This window comes from Branchiostoma floridae, chromosome 12 (assembly GCF_000003815.2).
Source record: "Branchiostoma floridae strain S238N-H82 chromosome 12, Bfl_VNyyK, whole genome shotgun sequence".
Taxonomy (NCBI): Eukaryota; Metazoa; Chordata; class Leptocardii; order Amphioxiformes; family Branchiostomatidae; genus Branchiostoma; species Branchiostoma floridae.
This window is the reverse complement of record NC_049990.1, coordinates 20206700-20227567: the sequence shown is the minus strand read 5'-3', so window position 1 is coordinate 20227567 and position 20868 is coordinate 20206700. Positions and strand designations below refer to the sequence as shown.

The window sequence follows — 20868 nt, the reverse complement described above, 5'->3', positions numbered from 1 at the left end:
AGTTTATAGTCATAGATTGTATGTTTTTGCAATCTTCGGACGACATCTGAAGAAAAAGAAGAGAATCTTTACATATTGACCTGAATTTTTCAGGAGCATAATAAGAATGATTTCTGAATAAATTTTCAAAGTTTCAAAGGAAACATATAGTTTTACCCTATGCTTTACACACCTCCAATCCCCTAGCGTACTATTGACTCTATTTGTCCAATTTTTACAACTAGACCACCGCTTCTTGGAGCCTGTTAGAGGCAAGTAAAGCCTAGGGTAAAACTATATGTTTCCTTTGAAACTTTGAAAATTTATTCAGAAATCATTCTTATTATGCTCCTGAAAAATTCAGGTCAATATGTAAAGATTCTCTTCTTTTTCTTCAGATGTCGTCCGAAGATTGCAAAAACATACAATCTATGACTATAAACTAAAGTGAAATGCATCAGGACATCATATTTTGTTACTGTACAGATATGCATCTTATACAACTTTATTCATTTAAAAAAACATACATTAAAATACTCCCGAAACATTATAGTACACTGGAGTACACTTACATTTTACGACAAAAAATATTTGCGCAAAATTTTTGTATGGTTCCTTAGCAGAGATTCAGTTTGGGAGATTCTGTATAGATTTTTCTTGACTACCATCAGAGCAAAAAGTTGTAAATGAAACGCCATTTGTGATCGTTATCAACAAGTTGATCATTTCATAGATGTACTCTGTACAATGTTTACTAAACTTGTTCAAAGATCAAATATTTTCTTCAAAAGAGTATAAAACACAGTTGGTCGATCTGCTTAAATTTCACCGATCATATGACAAACTGTATATCCTTTGCAAGCGGCCGACCTCAGAAAATGCTAGGTCAGCAAGTTCGTGCTAGGTTCGGTCTGAATATTAATTCCCAACATTTTAGGCCTTATATGGGTGAATATAAACGCCGTAAAAATGTAAGAATGGCGCGAAAAGATATTGAAAAGTTCTATGAGAAGACCATATCTATCATGTGCCTGTATCTAGCTATATCGGAGTAACACATATCGTCTATACTATATGATATAGTAGTACATTGTATTTTACATGGTGATTACATACATCTATGCTGTTATCTATGTATTGAGAACTTGTATTGGAAACCATCCTTCCCCTTGTGGCTTGACAAAATGCTGATCACATAGAGCATTGTACTTTGGTCCTTTACATGTGTACTATACAATGTACTTGTAAACTACAATGTACTGAGGTATATGTAAAATCGGCATATGTTATAATGTAGTAGTTTTTTAACATAACAAGACTGGCAATAGAAATATTATTGCCATGACGACGATTAAGGGGAACAACAATTCAGCTCAAATCAGAAATAGACTGGAACTTCCCTGTCGCACTTTCCCTGGCACAATATACGAGCCCACCTGTAACATAAACCTACAGCCAGCAGAAATGTACTATCCCTGGTACAGCACAATGGTCTGCCAGTAACCTAAGATCACCTTAACCTACAGCTGAGCACTACAGTGTGTAGTGGAGAATAAAAAATAAGGAAGAACCAACTGTTTCCAGCACTTCCGTCCTTGAATGACTTTCTTGCACCTTACCCACATGGCTGTCCTACTTCGTAATATTCCAGTGCTTTGATAGTATAATAGGCCTTGAACAATTATATTTGGCTCTGAATATAACAATTTGGATTGGGGGGGGGGGCGGTGCTTGCATACCCAGCATACTGCATTCCTGTGGAAAAATGCCTGTGCAATTCCTAGAATTTTTGCAGACTGAACGCAATATATACCACTTGACGACTCCCCGAGGCGTCGTCAAAAACTTTCACAAGTATCACAACAAGTTCTAACGGCTAGTACAAATATTGGAATTTTTTACGAACAGTAAATGCTTTTGAAATTGTTATATGTAATATGACCAATGTTGATGTCCATTTGATATCGTTCACGTCATTGCGTCAGTTTTGTTAAGGCATGACGTCTAACGTGCTGTCAAATGTATTCTAAAAAGATCTGCTGTCCCATGATTAACAAATTACGTAATTTACCCGAAATATTTCATCTTTTTTTTCGTTGAAGTTATTATTGATTAAAGTAAAAATGTAATTTCCTAAACAAACAAATAATGGACTTACTCAAATCTCTAACTGCTCAACGACAGTCTTTGTCAAGAAATGGGAAATCACTTCTGTGACGTCACGCTATGCAAATAGCACACGTGACTCAGTGAGCAGTGAATCATAAGTTGCAGAAGGTCTATGGTACCCCAATTTTATTGAAGGATAGTTGCAGAGGCATTTTATATTCCTCTTGCGAATTTGCAACTATGCACCGAATCATGTGCTCTATCTGCGTAACATGACGTCACAGAAGCAGTAGATACCTTCACAAAGATTGAGGTTGGTGAGTCGAAATAAATTTGATTTTCAAGGCAATAATTCTTTAGATTGGATAAAAATTCAGTTCCTGACGTTTCGAGTGACATCCATCACTCTTCTCCAAGCGTCACTGACCGAACAGTCAATACAAGTACATCTAACTCTAGTAGAACAAACAGTTGAACATGTCAACTTCAATAACTGGTAAAGATCGTTTTCAAATTATATTGGGGTTTGAATTGCCTTTTGATGTTGTTTACTTGAATGTATAAGCTTCCTGAACGTTAAGTTTACATTTCATTCGGAATTTACAACATTGCTTCGTCCTCGGATTTCCCATTCCCTCTAAACTTTGTAACCGTCCTTGAAACATTAGACCCGTTTTCCAAGAGATCCACCTCTACATCCTTCTTTTCCGGTTCCGGATCCTTGCCCGGATCCTCGTGGTAGCAGTAGAAGATGTCGAAACGGAGCGGGACTTTTCCGTTCTCGAAGATGACCTTGGTGATGAGGGAGACGACGACGATCCACATCAGACTGCACAGCATGGCGAAGGTTCGGAACGGGAAGTACTGCGTACCGGTGGTGTCGTCATAGAATGGGTACCTGGGTACAAGAGAGTACAGAGTAGTTAAGTTAAAGTCAAAGATCCTGTATACAGTATATAGCATCTGAGGTCGTAGGCCTAGGGGCGGTGATTTCTTGTGTGGTTGATCGTGAGTAAATTTACTGTGTCTAGAGCACGTTATAAAAGACGGCCCGTTCTTCTTTACCCACCTTTCGATATCGTGTACCGTCATCTTTGATAGCCACGCGGGCATACCACGTTCATGATAGAAAATGTCACGGTCTATTTTCGTAAAATACGGAATGATCATTTGCCTGTTGTTTAAACTTTATTAAAGGTAACGCTAGTTCACCTTTATCCGTGGGGTGACCTTTATCCGTTGCACATCTAGGAGTATTAAGTCTGCGAACAGTGGTTTCAAATTTTCAAAATGGTCCAATTTGAAACCACCGTCCGTCGACTTCATTTTCCTAAATACGTTTTTTCTTACAAACAATGAATAAAGCTTAACCTCGGATAAAGGTGAACCAGCTTTACTGGAGAAAGTAACTAGAATTGTCCTGGAATTGTTCAAATTGCTTTGCCAGAAACCCATGGTTTAGGGGCGGTTTGTCATCAGGTTATAACTCTCAATATGCGTCTGAGAAGAGGTCATTTGGACTAGCCTCTCCTTCCGAGACCTGGCAGCGCTGGCGTTTATGGAAAATTATGGGAGCATGATTCGCAATTTTTATACCATGGCCGCTGTTCTCTATTGCTCAGGAAATCGTTTCAGTTCGCCTAGACGATCTGCCCGGCATTAGAGAACATCTTGAATCGGCCCCCCAAAACGCTGGTTCATAGAAAGTCGAAGGAAATTAGGTTGCGAACTATAAGGGGCCTAGATTGTAGTGCCCGTCGTTTGCTTACTTGATAACAGCAGGTAGAAACAGAAGCTCCTCTCCTCCACCAAACCGTAAGATCATCCCCACTATGAATCCGCACAGAGAGCCATACGTGTTGGTGAACTTCAGATACACCACACAGATCAGCTGGGGGAACAGGATGACGTACACCATGTCCGAGCACAGGTACCACAGCCCTACGAACAGATAAACGTATGACAAGTTAGTATACTGTGACTCATGGCTTAGTAACCACTAACCAAAAATGGTTTTGATGAGAGATGTGTGTCAAATACCACGCCACGCCACGTCATCTTCATCGGTGAGGTAACCAATATCCTTTATCAAAAAGTGTGTTTATGTCCGGTTGACTGATTGTGGTTTCAACCTGCAATATTTTGAAAATATTCAATTTGAAGCCACCGTCCGTCAATTTGTACTTAAACACAACGGATAACGATTATGCAACGGAGAAAGGTGAGCTGGTATTACTCCCAAGGCTACAAAAAAGGTACCGTACAGTGAGTAGAAAAATTGTTTCACCATTTCCGTGATCGAAGATGCACAGTATGCTATTGTATACACTCAGTATTTTAGGGGAAATAGTACGAAATTCAAGTGTAAGTATTGCCTTCAAGCTTATCACGCAGTCAAGTCGTCAATAATGTTAATCGTTCCTATTTGTTTCTTACGTTTATGCACTGACTGCAAAGAGGTACAGATTAGAAAGACTAGTTGAATTTTCCTCTTTTTAGGTGGGAGGGGGGTATGTAGTAGATTGAATGGTATATCTCACCATAGATGGTCTTGACAGTCACTGCCATGGCTGTGGACATGGCACCGACCACGAAAATAGAGAAGCGCATCACCCAAACAATCTCCGTCTCAGATGCCTGAAGATGTGTAAAGAAAAATTAAAATCTGGCGTTTTCCGGCGTTGAAATTTCTTAAGTTGTACTTTAACCACGTCCAAAACCAAAGGACACTAAACCAGGCCGTAAGATATGTCCTGAAAACGATAACCTACACCCTAGGGGTAACCTATATTCGTTGTTTTTAAAAATGGGATATTTAAGAACATGAAGTCCATGTTTTCAAACCATACACCTTGTACATTTTATATATATATATTTTGAAAACATTGCAATTTAAAAACAAAGTACGCTAACTTGCCATGCATATTATTTAGATACAACAGATATATATTACCCCGCGGATAAAGGTGAAGTAGCGTTAGGTTTTGTCCCAAAAGTAAGAACAAACCTTTGGCCGGAACACTTCCTTGTAGACGTTCTTGGCGAACACAGTGCTGGCCGCCAAGATGCAGGAGTCAGCGGAAGACATGACGGCAGCGGACACGGCACCGAGTCCGAAAAACGACACCCACGTCGGAGTCAGGTACTGCAGGATGATGGGTAGGATCTGACTGGCTTCTCCCGCGACGGCTGGGTCTTTACCGTATGCTGTGTTGGGCCAGTCTGGAATGTATGTAACAAAATGTCATGTTAGATTTTATTTTTAACTCATGATGTTTCCAACACTTTGTTGGCGTTAGCAGCAATTGCATTGCATTTGATGAAGAAATACTGAAGGCGGCGTAGCATCTATTACTACTATGTACTCACACGTATATTCAAGACCACAGTAGGCAGATGACATCCACTTGCCTAATGTATTTCGCATCATTTCGAAAAAAAAACACACTAATAAACAAGTGCTTTTGTAAAAGCTGACATTTGGCGTTTATAGTGTTTGTGACATGTCTGGCCACCCCCTTCTCTTGGCAATTTTGGTACAAAATTCCACCAATCGCGTACATTATATATAAACATTTGAAAGCAAAATACAGCCTCAAATTTCATACATAAACACGAAACACTTGCTTATTTCTAAGTACTCTAGTCCAAAACTAGAACGTTCGGAATCGTCCCAAACCGTGTTTTCTTTTCGCGCTCTGGCAGTAGATTTTAAGCTTGCAGAGAATGCTATTCACAACATTAACTAATGCCTTGACCCATGCATACACCATGCTAGACTTGAAAGGGAAAAACGGATATAGTATAGGTCACCTGTGGAAGCTCCAATCGCGCCAATGAGGAATGACGGGATAGCCATGATCATACACAGGAACCCAGAAGTCACGGAGATTGCCCGGATGTTGTTGGTAGACTTGGCCGCCAGAACACGTTGGAAATACGCCTGCCACGGAATTCCTCCAAGAGTCTACAAGTAAAATTACACATAAAATCATTTCTCAACGAAAATCAACGCCGTATCATCAGTTCAACTTAGCAAGTAATATTTCGTGAATATATGAAGTTTCATCAGGTTGGTATACAGTTCTTTGTATACAGTCAATTAAGCGTTATATAGCTTGTTGACGTTCTGTCACCTTCAGGGCAATACTGACGACTTATTCTACCTCCAACCGTAGTCATGAACCGTAATGGGGAGGGGGGTGCTCTGTTACGCTTGGGGCCGCATTATTAATACTGTAGCAGCGACACCTAGCTGCAGTTTGCAGTAAAACCAGTCATAAAACGAAGAGGAAGGTGACAGACAGACACCCAGTCATCTGCTAGGCAAATGTGTCATGGCTGTTTACCAAGAACTTTGTTATCTAGTAAAAGACAGGTCAGACTAGTTCTACTGCAAACTGCAGCTAGATGTCGTTGCTGCAGGGCAAAAATGTGGTCACAAACGAGACTGACATTACACACAAACCCGTCATCTCGGCTGCAGTGCACTAAGGAGGGTGGCAGAAACGACTCACTGAAACGTCGCCTAGGCAACTAGCTATAACTTGCAATTGGCTGTGTACCAAGAACTTTATTATCCTTCAAGACTTGGCTGAATATCTCAAAGTATAAATGAAAATTGGAGAAGATGGATTACTAGACTCAATGATAAACCACAACTTACCAAGAGTAGGAAGTAGTCTATCCAGATGCCGGTCCTCCTGTTGTCCCAGACCCCGAACCAGCCCGTGGAGTTGGACACCTGGAAGGTGGTGATGTTTAACGTGGCGTTGACCGGTGTGATGACGGGTGTGTACAGGAGGCGGGTCAGCTGGGTACTCGTGATGCTGGACACGTTAGGGTTGGTGAGGGCGAAGGGCACGCACAGCCACTGAGAAAGGAGACGGTGTTTTTTATTGCATCTTGAGTACACATAAACAATCACATACGAGTACATAGAAGCAGAAATGATTACATCAATGAAAAAAGAGGTTGAAAACAAAGATTGTAACAAACTTAAACAAATACAAAGATAAACCGGTGGCTTTTAGACATTACGACAGGAGATGTGTTCAACGTCAGAGTACAAAATTGGAAATGGTTTGCTGCGAGCAATTGTGTACTCATGAACGTGCAAAGATATACATACACATGCATACAAATACACACACACACGCACAAACACACACACACACACACACACACATAAAATGCCCATGCACACAGATACCCTTAACTGTAAATAGATGAATAGATATAGATGTGTACACTTGCCAATCTGATATGGTAATCACTTAATGTTGGTAATTTATCACTGATTTTGATTATAAATATAGAAATGATTTATTTCACATAAGGACCTTGAAATTAGAGAAGAGGCTAATCTACTTACCGTGCCGATAAATATGCAAAACAGTTGGATGACGTCAGTGTAGACAACAGAATACAAGCCTCCAAACAGGGTGTAAACAACAGCTATGGCCGCCGAGATGAGAACACACACGACCAGGTCCAGGTCCAACACCACGCTGAGAGACGCACCTGAAAAAAACAAAGCAAAACAGAATTTAGTATTTCCCCGCGGATGTTACACTCATTGTTGCTAGTAACATGTACTTTATAAGATGGTTCTTTATAGAATAAAATATGGCAAATGTAGAAACATGCATGATTCCACAATGGCGCACTAAAACCGTGTGTATATGTGTTTTCTGGCATCTGATATAGAGAGTGGAATTTCATAATCGTCCTTGTTCATGGGCGCCGCCATATTGGCCTTCTGACAGCTTCCAGGCGCCATCTTGTTTCCGGTCTAGATATAGGCTAGGTAGTTCCAAGGCTGCACTACCACAAAGTTACAGAATTTCAATAAAACTTCTTGTCTGGGATAGCATATGATTCTCACTCTTATACAATGTATATCATGCCACCATCTTACAAATTTTCCCGACAAAAATCAAATGGAAAACCTGTGTGCGTTTGCTTACAAAGATCAGGTAGTATTTCTAGTTTTTAATGTGGTGTAAGGTTTCTTACCCAGTGCAGCTAGAATGCCAGCACCCCAGAAGATGTCGCCCAACAGTTCCGGGACGACCAGCAGTCCCCCCATCCTCCGGCCATATCTCTGCTGGAAGGGGTCCAACATCGTGACGTAACCCTGAGATCGGAATTTCTTGGCGAAAAACAGTCCACCTATGGATAAACATTACAACGGTTCGTTATTTGATGTATATACGAGGTATACAGCAGCAACAACAACACACATTGTCTATCTAAACAACAGCTCTCTTTCTAATCTCATCTATTCTTGGTTCTTTTTAATGTTAAGTGTCATGCCAGTTGATTCTCTATAAAGTGTATCTATGTCATGAACCAATTTCAAAACTGACCCCGTTGTAATACACAGCATTGCAGAAAACTCACATTTCCAGGAATTTCTGGGCCATGTCACACCTGTTGAATTTGACATGTTGGACCGTGTACACGAAGTTCCCCATCCGGTGTGTCTGAGCCTTGATATTTCCGTACATTCCTGAACATGACTCGGACATGACAAGTTTTACGGGTGTGACAGGGTCCAGAAATTCCTGGAAATGCGAGTTTCCTTGTGAATTGTGAAATGTGAAATATACAGAACTTACCGATGATAAGGCCCAGAGAGGAACCGATAGGACCCTGACACCACACCGCACCCTGTTTGGGGTTAAAGATGACCTCAGCCGTTCCGTTGATGTAACCTCCTCCCACCCATGTTGCTGTAGCGAAAACAAAATGGCGTCATTATTAATTAGTGTCGCAAACTTCGGCATGAATCATCAGAAAATGCGTCTAGAGCCCTCTTTCTTATCATAGATATTGTACGTCTGTTATTTGGGTAGAGGAAATTATCAACTAGCATAACTTATGCAAATAAAGTCCTTATTTCATTAGGACAACACAATACACCAGTTGCAAGTAAAGGTTAAAACCATTTCGTGAAGCTATGTTGTCGTGGAACTCTGATTACGCGTGCGCTCTATATTAGGGACCTACGGAACCGAACAATGTATTAGTTTTGTACCAAATGAAACATGCTATGAGTTCCTTATTCCTCTCTTGTCTTAGCCCCTATTTTTAGATTATTATTGCGTGGGCCGACTACTCTCTCTTCGCAGCCAGGGGTTGAATCGTGAGGAGCTTAATTACTGAGGTAAACCTACAGCAGCATCACAGAACAGATTAAGTTATACTGATCTGATTAGTTAACCAGGTTAGTTGGGGTTGAATTGACCACAATTCCCAGCAGGACAAGGGTTATATTAAGCCAAAAATTGTTAAGTTGCAAAGTTTGAAGTCCTCTTGTGTATCTTGGATTGTCTCCATTTGCATGAAAGCTTTCGTGATTTTGAAATATGAAAATATGACTTCATGCCCCCGAAGCCTCACATCATATTGACATGCTTGCCCTTGGCCTAGCGTCCAAAGGATATACTTTCCTTTATACCTCCTTGCCACTAGGACGTCGACGGCGCTCTCGCCGCGCTCTCTCTGCGACCTATAATTTGACAGATCGCTCAACGACTTCTATAAAAAAGAAACGAATCTTTTTATACTTTGTGTGTTTTGTTGTCTCCTCAGTCACACTTTTACATTTTGTATGATATACCCAGTGTGAGAGCGAAGGTTACACATATCCTTTTTAGGTCGCAGTGAGAGCGCAGCGCGATTGCCGTCTAGTGGAAAGGGGGCCTTAGGTCTTGAGTTGGCAACATTCTAAACATTCCTAGCCCTTTGTACAACATAAAGAAGCAATAATCATCTCCAAACACAGCTCGAGGCGCCTGTTGATTTGATATGTTGTTTTTGTTGGGCTTTCTACTTTGCACCGTGGCCAAAAGATATAGAGAATACAGTAGCCTCTACAAGATTCCGTGGATCGGTGGTCTAATTGTAGAAATTAGACAAATAATGTCAATAGTACGATAGGGGAGTTCCAGCCTAAGTAGAAACATTATGTTTCCAATTTCTACATGTACAATTAGACCACGGAGCCTGATAGAGGCTAAGAAAACAGTACATAATAGAAATAGAACGCCTGACAGAAATTCCCCCAAACAGTCGAGTCGTCGGAGCCGACTCTCTGCTTGGAGAGTAACACAATAATAGTCAGTTCAGATGCACCCATCCGTGCATGTCTTTACAAGACTATGATGCCGCAGGGCAAGCTTTACCCAGTTATTCGGCCCGCACCCACAACGTGCCCGAATTCTCCATGTATTCAAGTTAGAAACTCTAAACTAATAGTGCTATAATGTTGTTATGTATAAAAAAAAACAATTGGTTGTTTACTTTTTCGTCTTGATATTGCGCACATGCGATTCTCAAGCAATCACTATTCAGGAAAGAATCTATTGGTGATTTTGTACTGTAAACAACATGTGGTCAACGCCCCCTTCAAAACTTACCAGTCCCTTAGTCAAAACGATTCAAAACTGCTTCAATACACACATACTAAATATCCATCCCTTAATCAGTCAATTTTCTTTAATCCTTGACTAGCATTAATAGTAGGCACAACACAAAATTGATTGAAACCAGTGTCTTCGGTTGGGTTCCATTCTAGTTTATGATTGAACTTTCAACTCCTACCACGTGCTTGCCAATTTGGCGTGTTAACCGAAAAATACATGTATACATTTAAACATTTACACTATACTTAACGTTGTCTTCCTTGGTTATAATGTTTGGTTTATAGATACAGTTGATAAAGTTATGTTGATTGTTCTGCTCAGACCTACCTGTTAGCGTTAGAAGTCCAGTGAACCCGCCGATGTTTCTTCCCGCCAACATGGCGTTCTCACTCTCGGTGCTGTTCTCGTCCTTTTTCCCTCGCCGTCCAGCCCACATTCCCACCGCCAGAATCAGGAGATAAAACACCACGATGGCGATGATACCGGGAATGTTTACCGCCATTTTTGTGTGTCTCAGTCACAACAGACGCCTGTTTTCTAGAGTTGTTGTTGTTGTTGTCTCCGAGCGCACACTGTGGGAAAATGTCGTCTGACAGAATGGAAATTTCCAAAGCTGGTAACGCTACGAGAGTGGACGAACAGGTTTCGCACTATTTGTGACCTCTCGTGTCGTAAATTGTATAGGTGGTGTCTGTTACATGTAAATCACCAGGCCTAAGGGTTTGCTATCTTTTCTGTCATCTTATCTGTCTCATTACCTTTGTCGAGAAGGTCATGCTCCCTTTTTGAGGTCGGTTTGCTACATGGCTAATACTAGTAAGTGTACGAAAATGCTAGGTTTGCGCTAGGTTCTCTTTTAGGCCTTATTTGAGCGAGGACACACGCTGTAAATGTAAGAACGACACGAAACTATATTGAATATTTCTATGAGAAGACTATAGTCCACTCAGTTTATCAAGCTATATCAAAGTAACGCATATCGGATTGAATGAGTTTATCTCATTAAAAATACGTTAGTTTTGGTGCAGGTGTCCATAAGGCTCCACGATAGGCACTTTATAATGCGACAGTAGAAGGTAGTTAGATTTCTTTTCTCTATTTGCCAATGTCATTGTTTTATGTATAAAAGTTCAAGCAGTTGAGAGCTTGGGCACTCTATCTTTACTTCGACTTAACTGTGTTTGTCCAATTTTTGTGCTGGTCAAAAATCTGGAAACACGGACAGACAGACATATAGACACACCCCAAACTATATCCCCATTTTTCAACACGTCGAGAATAGCCGGAGTTGAACGTCTTCTTGCAGAGTAACACAATGATACGGCAGTTAAGATGCACCCATCCGTGCTTGTCCTTAACAAGGCTATGATGCCGCAGGGAAAAATGCAGTTATTCGGCCCGCACCCACAACAATGCCAAATCCTTCGTGAATTCAGGTTAGAAACGCATGACTAGTAGCTTGACTGTATGTTTGCCAGTGCTATGTTGTTGACAAGATGGCTATTTTCAAGTAAAAAAAAAAAACAGCAACAAGTTTTCCACTTTTTTTTATTGTGCTATTACGTACAGGCAATACTCAAACAGGCATTCACTTGTGAGAGAAACTATATAATTTGGTGACTTTGTGGTCAATACCCTCGTCTAGAAATTACCAGTCCCATACACAGAACTTTTAAAAACAGCGCTTATTATCATATAGCCAGGGGACGTGGGCCAATCAGAAGGCCCCGTTTCATGCTGGTTATGACGCTGTAACAGCCATGCATTAAATTTTTGATTATCACATATGTGATAAAACTTTTGAAAGTTTAAACCAATCAAGAGGACAGACAAACATGACGCTGGCCAATCAGAATGAGATATCCAGGAATCGTCCGTCTGCCAAGATAGGGGAATAAGTACAGGCATGGCAGGGGGGATGGCTCCCTCTATTAATATCGGTAGTGCGTGTTTCTTTGTTAAAAGAAAACATTTACTCTCTTAAAACAACATTGAATTACCTATAATATTTAAGACAATGAAATCTATTTCAAGTCATGTCCAATTTAAACTGCAAATGGAAAATAAAATTATTTGCACCCCGCCCATTCAAGTTCAGACAACAATAACACCACGGTCCGCCATTGAGTAGCGGTCATGGCGCTGGAGGACCAAAATGCTACCTTTCTTCGGAGAAGTCGTGTCTGGGTTCGTAGTGAACGAGATTCTCAAGAGCTGTGAAGCACAGGGATCCCGGAATACCTCAGGAAAGCGGCAGAGATTTAGCGCCTGATACGAACGAACTCGACAAACTGGAGAATGGGCGAGTGGATAAATACGGAGCGTGCAACAGTTTGTAACATAATGAATCGACTTTGTTCTTATTTTAAGCCTTGGGACAGAAATACATTTCACGTACAAGTTTTATGTTGTTCAAATTCACTGTTCAAATGTATGTACTGAATAAAAGATGTATGTTTTAGAAAAGAATTTGTCGCTCCTACTCATCTGGAAACTCTACTCTAATCTACTCTTAAATGGGTCAGTGTGGGTAGGCTATATGATAATAGGGTTAATGACCCACCTGTTCCTCGGTATATATGGTGTCATAACGCCTGGTCCTTTGCTATAACCACCTCATAAAACCACCGAGTGAGCGAAGCGAACGAGGTGGTTTTATTCGGTGGTGACAGCAAAGGGCCAGGCGTTATGACACCATATACACCTCGGGGCGGGTCATTAACCCTTAATTAATACACGACGTTACTCATTATCTCACATTTACTGAATGAATCGACCTCTAATTACCTCAATGAAAAATGGGGGTTTAGTTTTGTGTGTGTCTGCCTGTCTGTCCGTATGTGTGTGTGTGTCTGACTGTGTTTCCGGATATTTGTTTTCACTGGTATTGATAGTAGATACATGTGATTAAATCTCGTACATTCTTCAGAGTTCTATCAAAGTCTACGAATCATTGAGATTTCAGTCATCAACATGTGGGTCTTACTAATCTTGTGTGATAAACGGAAGAGTGGTTATACCTGTACGTATACAAACATTTATACTGTCCTTATCGTTATCTCTTTTTATCTGATATAGATACATTTCCTAAACCTGACTGTTGATTGTTATCGTTTTCCCCCCAGATCTACCTGCCAGTGTCAGCAGTTAGTTGAACGTGCCAATATTTCTTCCCGCCCGCCAACATGGCGTTCTTAGTCTCGGTGCTGTTTTCGTCCTTTTTCCCTCGTCGTCCAGCCCACATCCCCACCGCCAGAATCAAAAGATAAAACACCACGATGGCGATGATACCGGGAATGTTTACCGCCATTTGCGTCTTTGTTTTCTATAGTTGTTGTTGCTGTTTTTGTTGTTTCCGAGCGCGTCTCCTGAATAAAAGTCGTCTGACGGAACGCGGAAAGTTCCAAAGCTGGGAGAGCGGACTAACAGGTTGTTTTGTACGCAATGACCGAAACTTTGTGACCTATCGTGTGAGATAGATCATCTAGGTGCTGCCTAATACATGTAACTACCAGGCTTGGACATGGGTTTGCTATCTTTTCTGTCATTTAATCTGTCTCATTACAATTATCACGAAGGTTTTGTGGTTTTCTGTCTGGTTGGCTACATGACTGTGTCAAGTGTACAAAATAACTCGAGGTGCTGTGGGTGGATGTTTATGATACTTTTTGTGTGTTGTATGAAGTAGGTGTTGAGAAACGAAGCACACATCTGATAATGGCCTTCCTACAGGTTTTGGTGGGTACTACAGGCCTTTTTCTCTGCATCTGGTGTTCTGGACCGCCTGTGCTTATGATTTTAGGATGGTAGATAGCTTTTGTTGTTCAGAAAAAAAAGTGTTTTAGGCGGGGCAAAACTGTTTCCACGACAAACTACCTTCATCAGCAAACTCCCTGTCTCGGCATAAGGAACCTAGCCAACGTTAAAAATCGCGACCTCCCCCCCTCTCCTAAAAAAGCCAACCCTGCGAAGGATGATATCTTCAGCCCGAAGGTAGGTACTCATTTACTACAAAGAGAAGTGAAAAACGTCGTGTGAAGTGTCTTTTCCAAGGGTACTAGGTCGGATATAAACAGCACATAAACGGATTTTAACCCAACACCTCTGGGTTACGGACCAAACACCATGCCATTGCGCCGCACTACCCCACTGACGTTTATCGAAGACCTAGAATTAGAAGTGTAAATATAACCCCACTGTGTAACAAAAGGGTTGGCATGATCGTTAAGTAAGGACATGAACTCTGGTCTGTTTGTACACGTAGAGTTTGGTAAACTTTTAAACATTCAAGTTAAACATTCCATCTCAAACATGTTAGTGGTTAGATAAGGTACTACAAGGTACTACATGTTAATAACAACCCCATTCCATTTCCCATAGTTAAAAACGAACCTTTTTACGCTTTATTTGTTTTGTTGTCTTGTCAGTCATACATTTATATTTGGGATGATATTGCAATCATTCAACCTATCTCTCTACCTATCCCTCTCTCTCTCTCTCTCTCTCTCTCTCTCTCTATATATATATATATATATATATATATATATATCGTTAGGATGATGTAAGAAAAGTAGACTTTAAACAGATGGAGTGATTCTTTGGTGGACGCTAATTGGCTAAAGCAGCAGAAATACTGTTCCCATTGGTAGATCACTTGAAATTGATAACTAACGTATAACTATTGTGTACTTCACACTGTGGTCTTAGGTATTACAGAGTTAGGTTGCCTTCAACAACAGTCCTTGAAATTTTGCGTTTGGAAGAGTAGTTTATACAAAATGGCTGTTAACGTCCCTGGTATTATTGCCATAGTAGTGTTTTACCTGCTGATCCTTGCTATCGGGCTGTGGGCCGCGAGGCGAGGCGAGCAGAAGAAAGACGAAAGCCCAGAGAGCCAACAGGTCATACTGGCCGGGAGAGACATCGGCGTCTTCGTCGGGTTCATGACCATGACTGGTGAGTTTTTGTGTGTTACCTCTGAGAAGGACCGGACACCTCCTGACGGAGTATTGTAGTTAGGGTTGTTATGTTGTTCGCAGCTGTATCTCACGATCCCTTTATTGCTGCGCGACTGGTAAAGTTTTGTATTACTTAGAAGACAAACAAAATACACAAAATGTAAGAAAATCCGTTCTTTATCCCCAAAATTCGTTGAGTAATCTTTCGAACCCCGCAGTGTCGGTGCCCAGAGTGCAGTGCGATACCACCTCAATGCGTTTTTAGCCAAGCACATCAGGTCACCCCATATTCCTCTCGATATGAGTATTGGGCTCTTCATACATAAAGATATGCGACAATCCCTATATGTATGGTAACGTTATAACGTTATAGCTACAGAACTGTAGTTATGTTCCAGTTGATGCCATACTTTGTACCTTGTACAATTGTTGTACAATAAATATTTTATTGTCCAAACTCCATGCCCCTGTCACGGAAAACATGCGGCTATGGTACCGAGCTATTCTCAATTCTGGGTGAAATTTCGACAACACGATGTTATAGTAAACAAAGATTGGTTAAGAGTGTGTACTATCAAGCATGTAGCCATGTTCGAGTGTGTAGCAATGTTGTACAGGGTATTTCAGACACGATTTTCATGTCAAACATACCACAGTAACCAAACAATGAAGTTTGCTGAGTGGCGTCGCGCTTAGTAGAGACATGAAAATCAAGTCTAAAGTACACACTAGCACTGTCTGGTACACTTGACCTACTTTCTACCAAATGTTGTTGTTCAAATTCAAACTGAGAACGACCCGGCACTATATTTAAGTGCAGAAGTGCCTGTCCCATTCTATACCCTTCTTAAAGAATGGAAGTACTGTAACAGTCACAGTTTTGAGTGTTTTTTGGTTCCTGGATATTTGTAGTCAGCATAACTATTGCATCGTGATGATATTTGGTGTGTAAATTGGTAAGGGCGCGGTCACATAGGTCGTGCGATCATCGCACGATCGCTAACTTTTGGCAATTTGGAGGACAAAAATACACGTCTTCTCCTGCAAAGTTCAACTGTCTTAAATATGGTACACAAAATGATGCATGACGGTGGTTAGTTCTGTCACGGCCTGCTTCCAAATTCTATCTGTATCTGTATCTGTATCTATATAGCCGGTATAACCGCCGTTCGGCGTAACACACCAGCTTCGCAGGCACGCGGCGCGGCAGCAGCTGGTTATATTACACCGAACGACCCGTCACACCTAACTTTTGCACATCTATCTGCAAGCGTTCTTTGAAGCTATTCAGAGAAGATGCCCCTACTGTGCTTGGTGATAACAAATTCCACTCTACGATAGTTCTGGGAAAATGCGAATTTTTGAACACATCAATCCTAGGTTGGTAACTCTTGTATTTGAAGTCATGGCTGTTTCTTGCTCGTTTTTGAGCTGGTATTAGATACTTATCAGTTGGTACGTCCACCAGTCTATTGGTCATTTTGTACATCATGCAAAGTCTAGACCTTTTCCTTCTGTCTTCAAGTGATGTCCACTGCAGATCTGTTTTCATTTTGGTAACACTAGCATCCCTGTTATAGTTGTTTGTACAGAATCTGGCAGCTTGGTTCTGTACCCATTCAAGTTTATCTTTGTCTTTCTTTGTATACGGATCCCATACTGTTGCAGCATATTCAAGGTTAGGTCTTACCAGTGATGTGTAAGCAAGTGATTTTACCCTGGCTGGGCATGCCCACAAGTTGCGTTTGATCACTCCCAATGTCTGTTTAGCCTTGGTTGTTATTTTGTTAACATGGACACCCTACTTCAGCCCAGTTGTTAACGTAACACCTAGGTATGGGTGGCTTTTCGTGGTTGCTAATGTCTGACCACAAAACTGGTAAGGGGACACATTTGGTGTGCGTTTGTTCGTTATGTGCATGATATAGCACTTATCAGGATTGAACTGCATAAGCCATTTCCTTTGCCATTCTTCCAGGGTGTTCAGATCTTTCTGAAGAACTTGTGAATCATTTTGTGTGGATACCTCTATATATAGCAGACAATCATCGGCGAATAACCTCACACTTGAATCGAGCTGGTCTGGCAAGTCGTTTATGTACAATAGGATTAGCAATGGTCCCAGGACAGTCCCTTGCGGAACTCCAGACGCTACTTTAACTGGAGCTGAGGCCTTCCCTTCAACCACTACCGTTTGCTCTCTGTTCGTCAGGAAAGCCTTTAACCAGTTTAATGTAGTACCTTGAATTCCATAGTACTCCAGTTTTGATATGAGTCTGCTATGTGGGACTTTGTCAAAGGCTTTAGTGAAATCAAGTATTGCTAGATCCACCTGTCTTTTATTGTTCAGTGCCCCAGCTATGTCGTGAATTGTTAAAATAAGCTGTGTTTCTGTGGATCGCTTTGCCCTGAATCCATGCTGGTAGTCTGTAAGTATATTGTGGCCTTCAAAGTGTTTCATGATATGGCTATGGATAATGTGTTCGAGTAGTTTACAGGAAATACAGGTAAGTGAAACAGGTCTGTAGTTACTGGGGACCGCTCTGTCTCCCTTTTTGAAAATTGCGCATATGTTTGCATCCCTCCAGTCTTGGGGGATTTGTCCTGTGTCAAAATGGCATCAAAATCGTACGACGGTCGCACGACCTATGTGACCTAAACGACAGATATACCAAAACAAAAGGACATGGACCTATACAAGCTTCCACCGGTATGTCTTTTGTACCATATGTATGTGTGATAATACATAATGTTTATAGACTTTTTAGGACTCAAATGATGTAATCTGTACCTTTACCTGACCCTTACCTCTTCCCTTGTGACTTCAGGGAAAAGCGGCCTACTAGCCGATTTTAAGCTTCTGATGAAGAAACGAATGTTGTGTGACATATATCACCCTGCGTTGACCTATTGTATGTGTACTTTGAACAGTAGTCCTCAAATCTAACCCAGCAATTTCTAAAACAATCTGCCCTTTTCTCATAGACAATTTATGTGTAAAGTTAAATGTAGTCTCATAGCCATTTTCAGGCCAAAGGGACATTGGGTTGTTATACACTGTGTCTAGGGCACGGTATTGGAAGATGGAGCCAATCCCTCCCCTTCTACTGCCTTTTGCCTCCCCCCATTGGCCGGCCCCCATTTTACACCTGCGTGTAGTGAGTGAAGTTAATGTTACGTGCAAAGTTTTCCAAGAACACGTCAACGCAGAAATCGAACGTGTGAACGTGTAGAAAAAACGAATGCCTGAAAAGTAATGACTCCAATGATTTAAAATTTGGAGGATATTGATAAAAGACTTCATACTATGAAGTTCCGCCTGAAAATCTAAGTTGTGCTTGTTATTTCTTGGTGAGGCCGAGGACTTATTGATCACCCCTCGTATGCTCGCTTGGTTACTCGGCCATTCTACGCTACGAAATTTCACTGAAATCATTTTTGTCTAGAGACTAAATAATTTCAACTTGTTTTTCATTTTTGTGAGTTTTAGACGAATCAATGTCAAAACATAGCCTTTTCATCAGAATATCCATTGTATTTACAACAACATTCTAAAAGAGCATAGTTGTTGTTGTTGTTGCCCTCATCAGTTTACGTATACGCTAGACGTGGCTTCTTGGTGCTTAGTGGTAATCAAGGATGGTTAATGCTTATCATTACCCATCATGATACTCATGATATAAGAGATTTAAGATCTAACTACACCAAATGATAACATCTTCTGATCAAATTCAACAACGATGATACATGGAGTAGTATTTGATGCACGTATACATTGAACCAAACATACACTGTTTCTGGTATCGATATGTTGCCCCTGTAAGTTTAAAACACATAGTTGTCACCCGGACAGGAACAAATACAGTGGGACTGGATGACCTGGAAATGCCATCATGATTCATTCATTGTTGGTTTGTCGCAAATACATCTGTACCAGATATCTTTGGTCAAGCGCATGCCATGAGTGCTTATTTAAAGTACCTTTAGAATGACAAACCCTGTAAATGATAAAGGAAATCATGTACTATCTATATCAATAAATTTACTTCCCAACAAACATTCATTTTTAATACTTAGATCCTGGTAATTTAGGCTAACGTCACAGTTCCAAACGGATACGGCCGGGATGTACGTAAAGGAAAAATAGAAAAGTATACGTAGAAATATACACAAAGAAAGCCCACGACTATTCTCTTTCCGTCTGATGGATTTTGGCACGTGCCTTTTATATCATCATTATTAAATTTTCGGTCACGAAAGCTGCCCGGACGGGCCCCGCTTTGGAAATGTGACGTAGGCCTTAATGTGATTTTACTCCATACTGCAATATCAACGGTATTCAGAAGTACTACTGCTAAGGGGTAACTCTGTAATGTTGATTTAATGAATAGAGATTAGAAGATTGAAAAGTGCTGAATCGTACGTAATGAAGGACTTACAATGACCGACGTAGACAGATATATTTATTCTGGAATGTGTACATCCGTTCGTGTTGAGTAGAAGATGATTAACGTCTGGAGGCTGAGGCAACGGAGGGTTGAATACACGAAGTAAATTACATGGACTGCTATCAAAACTCAATTAAGACAGTTCATCAATGCCGGCAGCAATCGTTTTATTTGTTTTTTCTTCTTCCTGTCTTATTTTGCTACGTTGAACTTTAATTTGTTTTAATCATAATTAGTATCGGTTCAAGTCTGTTGAAGTGGGGATTCATATATCGTGCATTCATAATTCGGCTGAGAAAATGACCAAATATTATTTCAAATTTATGTTTTGTGTGTTGCCCTTGAAAATAGAAATAAAGATTACGATAAAAAAAGTCTGTCCCTGTTGTGCTCATGGCATCGACGTCATTTTGAGCAGGCTCTGTCGTAGTAGCGAAAAATGGTTAAGCATGCAACAAAGCATGAACCATACCGTCTACATCGGAGGTTTTCATACCGAAGCATCAGCAACTCTTACACAGGCCATAGTAAACAACAGGGAGTGTTTTGTTTCTAATTAATGGTTATCGCCACAAATAGAGTAAAGCGTTGGTGAGAAATGCACACGGGAACGCGGTCGACTTTAGCGGTGGAAAATGGCGTCGACCCTATATTTTGTCGACCGCACGCTTGGGGGTCAACGACTGGCCGATGATGTTGACAACTTGTTTGTTTTACGGGGGTGATCAGCATTTCAACACAGCGCTGTTATCGCAGCAGCGTGGGTCATGGGGAGGAGGCTTTATTAATGGAACAGCGGAAGTGACATTTGACCCTAGGATTCATCCTCGTTCTTGTTAAACAGTAAGGGTCTTGGTTACCAACCGAGTGAGTCATATTCGTCAATTGAACACAAGAAGATCGTATCTTAGTGAGATTGAAAAAAAACAACAGTGGACCAGA

The 20868-nt window shown here is 40.9% G+C and overlaps 1 protein-coding gene across 1 annotated transcript; it reads right to left on the bottom strand.

Annotated features, from left to right (window-relative positions):
• Nucleotides 1-1971: 1971 nt before the first annotated feature.
• LOC118427489 (high affinity choline transporter 1-like) lies at nucleotides 1972-11137 on the bottom strand. The gene is made up of 10 exons (XM_035837314.1): nucleotides 10848-11137; nucleotides 8712-8825; nucleotides 8107-8262; nucleotides 7463-7611; nucleotides 6755-6961; nucleotides 5902-6055; nucleotides 5096-5310; nucleotides 4629-4725; nucleotides 3858-4029; nucleotides 1972-2986 (listed from the first exon to the last, which is right to left on the bottom strand). The coding sequence occupies exons 1-10, from the start codon at nucleotides 11020-11022 to the stop codon at nucleotides 2689-2691; spliced, it is 1737 nt and encodes a 578-aa protein (XP_035693207.1). The 5' UTR covers nucleotides 11023-11137; the 3' UTR covers nucleotides 1972-2688.
• Nucleotides 11138-20868: the final 9731 nt, after the last annotated feature.